This window comes from Arachis hypogaea, chromosome 20, assembly GCF_003086295.3.
Source record: "Arachis hypogaea cultivar Tifrunner chromosome 20, arahy.Tifrunner.gnm2.J5K5, whole genome shotgun sequence".
NCBI lineage: Eukaryota > Viridiplantae > Streptophyta > Magnoliopsida > Fabales > Fabaceae > Arachis > Arachis hypogaea.
This window is the reverse complement of record NC_092055.1, coordinates 109,924,103-109,927,819: the sequence shown is the minus strand read 5'-3', so window position 1 is coordinate 109,927,819 and position 3,717 is coordinate 109,924,103. Positions and strand designations below refer to the sequence as shown.

Genomic DNA, 3,717 nt, shown 5'->3' with positions numbered 1-3,717 from the left:
GCTCCCACCTACCCAACCCGGTCCCGTGTAAAAACTGTTCATCACTTCTTGAGTCCTTGGCTGATGCTTTCAAAAACAGATGCCTACTATTCATTAACGCAACATACTTGAGACTTCACTCCAAAATTCCCATGGTTTTGTTATTAAATGTATTACTTGAATGATTAAAAACAACCCCTACTCCCCGACCCAAAAACGTTTCCGTTCCATACTACCCTGATTCCTGGCTCAGAAAATCATGTGCGCTTCAAAAAATTGGTTTCGTTAGTTCCCTCTCCAGGAAAAAAATTATTTTGGAATTTCCTTTCTTTCTTTTCGTTGGTTATTATTAAGTAAATAGAAACCACAAGAAAAATAATAGGTTTGGGGATGAAAAATTCACAAGGGGTGAAGCGGGTTTAGGAATTTTCATCCGGCATCACCCCACCCAACAAGGCACAAGCCCCTTCTTTTTCTTAAAACGTTACATGGCTGGCTAGTACCAAGAATCGAACATGGTAATTGGAATCACCATGACCATCACCAGTGCCTTCCCTGAGAACCGCCACTGCCTTTGTTCTTTCCAAAGAAGGCATTCTTGGGTTTTGACTTTGGTAACTCGTGGATGTCCATCACCTGAATCGTTCTTTGCTTTTTCGCTATACACAACCCCACACAACACACCAAACCACCCGTCAGTATATATACGTACTACTAGTACTATGGTAAGAAATTTTTAAGAAACTATAGAAACGAGAATTCCACCATTTTCAGCCTCTTTGTAGTTCTCTTGAAGCCGCTTCCTTGCCGAAGCAAGCCTCTCCGCGTCAAAATCTCTATCTCTTTGTTCTCTCTGTCTCTGCAATTAATATTCAAAGCAACAACGTGTGAGGAAGAGATTATCAGATTAATAATAACACCCCCATGTCTATGATGCTTTTTCCCCTACGCCCCACATTCATTGCTTTTCTTCGTTTTTTTTTTTAATTTTATTTTCATACTCCGTGATGTTAGCAACAACATTTGGAGGGTTAAGACACTTCCAAAACGGTTATAAAAACATAATAATCACAACCGTACATTTTGGAAGGCGATGGAAGGAGTAGGGACTGAAGGTGGCGGCGTTGGTTTTGGCGGAGCTTCTTTGCGGGGAATCACTTTTGGTTTTGGTTCTGCCTCTGAGGTGTTACGGTCAGACCCAGAACTTCCATCTGTGTCAGCATACAGAAGCAGAAAAGCATTATTGTTCGCCAAAATCCAAAACAACAGAGACACACAAAAAGAAGATTTGAATAAGATGCCCAAGTACTCACTGTGTGGATTTGGCGAGTATGCAAAATCAGGAATCTGCAAAAAACAAATAAAAAGGAATTTCAAAATAGAATATTAATAACGCCAAACAGGGCCTTAAACTTTACCATGACATAAAAAAAAGGTCCAAGAAAGACCTGATGATGCCCGTTTTGGGTGGTTTTCAGCGGTGGAGAGTCCCCATCAGCTGCAAATGTAAATGCAACGCCAACAATTATCATCAAACACTTGGATTTCTAATTCCTTAACTAGGAAAAATCTCCCAAAACATTTGAGTTGAGGTTTGGGTTTACCCATGAGAGAAGCTGCTCCACCCGGTTGATTCAACCTCACCCACTCATCCACAATTTCCTTCCACTTCCTGCAAATAAAACAGCTCAATCAAGTCCACTGCAATTATGATAAGATTAATTCAATTTTGAAAATAAAAACAAAAGTAGTGTTTAATTAACAACCTCACAAGTAGCTTCACCAATCTGCGAACGTCATTGGAGGAATGCTTCCGCAACCGATTCACGTGCCTCCCAATGTCAGTCTCCTGCAAGAAAAACCAAACACCGTTATACAGGAAAATAAAACTAATTCAAAAATAAAAAAAAAGCTAAGTTACCTTTAACGCTTGGAATGTAATATCCATGTCTGCGAGATTTTGCAGCAGCTCCACCAACGATTCTTCAGACTGAGATAATTTTAAGTAAAAACAGAAAAAGAAAAAGGCAAAATAAGCTAAAAATGTATAGAAATTATAACTCATCTAGCATGAAAAAGGCATAAAATAATATTTGAAGAAAAAAAGAACTGATTAATCAGCACCTGGTCAGGTTCTTCGAGCTGCTCTTTAATCTCTAGAATCTTCTTCTGCTCATCATCGAACAAGCCGCCGTAAGGATCCAAATCTTCACGGTCGTCTTCGGCGGCGTCGGCGTCGGCGTGGCCGTTGTCATCATCATCTCCGAGAGACTGCGGCGTTGAGGGAGAAACTGCAGCGGCGGCACCACGGCCACCACGACGTTGCTGGTGGTGGCTGTGTTGTCGCTGAGGGCTAGGGCTAGGGCTGAGGCGTTTCTTGATTTGGTGGCCATTGGACCTCAGGTTACGATCGCCGTCGCAGTTCCGGCACGGCAGAGGAGGTGTTGTGGCAGCGAAGATTCGTTCTATGATTCCATCCCTCCGTCGCCTCAGCTCGTCACCGCAATCCAAGGAGGCGACGGTGATGGCGGTGTCGATGAAGAGCCAAACGTCAACGCCGGCAGTATCCAATATGGATCGGAAATCATCCAAATCCATATTCGGAAACTATAGTTTACTCAGAACCGAAAGAGAAGAAGATTCGTGAAACCGATAATCAATCAGAGAGTGGAGAGGTTGTTCAAGTGGTAGGAGAAGGAGAAGAAAACGGAAACAAAGGCGGAAAGAGAATCTGAGGAAAAAACGGTGGTTCTGTTTCAACAAAACGATAGGGTAGGGTGCGTAGAGAAGTCATGAGATAGATCGAAACGACAAGGGAACAAAAACGGCATAGATCTGAGGGATAGGGTGAGAGATCAGAGGAAAGCGGTGAAGAAAGGGTTAAAGGTTTGGTAGAAATACTTTGAATTGCGATTGATGGAAGGTCAAGTAGAGGATAATGGGTAACATAAACAAACACAAACACACACACTAGCAATCTAGCATACAGAACAGAAGAGGAACCAGTATATTCCAGGAAACAAAAACCCCTCTATTTTTTGCTATTTAATTTGATATTTTTTTTTTCCTCCAAAACAATAACAAGATATATGTACGTACATAAGGGCCCAAGGAGGTGAAGTGGCGAAGAGTAAGAATACAAATACAGATACGAATACGTAATACGTTGGGTGCGTTGCGAAGCTGTTTTCTACTTTTCTATTTGTTTGCTTTGCTGTGGGCAAAGGCAATGCAATTTGCGCAAAGGGAGATGAACGGACCGAAACGAAGGAGAGAGGAAACACTACACTGCACTCTTGAGTATTTTTTAGACTTCAAACTCCGCGCATCAGATTCAACTTCAACTTCAACTCTTTATTTTCTTTCCTTTTTATTTCTTTAAAAAATTACATATATTCCGCGTGGTCTCTACTCTACAGTTGCCACAATAATAATTGCAAGAATATTAGATGTGTGTTTTGTTGCCTAGTGCTTGGTCAGAATAGGTGCGTAGCAAATTTGGCCAGTGACATAGAGCCACGTAAGACTTGCTTCCTCCAATCACCACCTCCGCTCATTAACAAATGACCATCCACTATCTCTATAAGTGGGATTGGGAATGGATAAAGAAATTTATATTTTGTATTTTACCGTTTTTCTGATTATTTTTTAAATAAATAAAATAAATTGATTATTTATTCATATATATCTTTTTAAAAATATTTACACTACCAATGAAATACTAATACTATATTTCGT

The 3,717-nt window shown here is 40.7% G+C and overlaps 1 protein-coding gene across 1 annotated transcript; it reads right to left on the bottom strand.

The window, feature by feature from the left end:
- Positions 1-288: 288 nt before the first annotated feature.
- Positions 289-3,405, bottom strand: LOC112782517 (probable mediator of RNA polymerase II transcription subunit 26c). The gene is made up of 9 exons (XM_025824930.3): positions 2,104-3,405; positions 1,901-1,969; positions 1,746-1,828; positions 1,584-1,651; positions 1,428-1,477; positions 1,293-1,326; positions 1,060-1,190; positions 745-838; positions 289-638 (listed from the first exon to the last, which is right to left on the bottom strand). Exons 1-9 carry the CDS (start codon positions 2,575-2,577, stop codon positions 520-522), a joined length of 1,122 nt encoding a protein of 373 aa, XP_025680715.1. The 5' UTR covers positions 2,578-3,405; the 3' UTR covers positions 289-519.
- Positions 3,406-3,717: the final 312 nt, after the last annotated feature.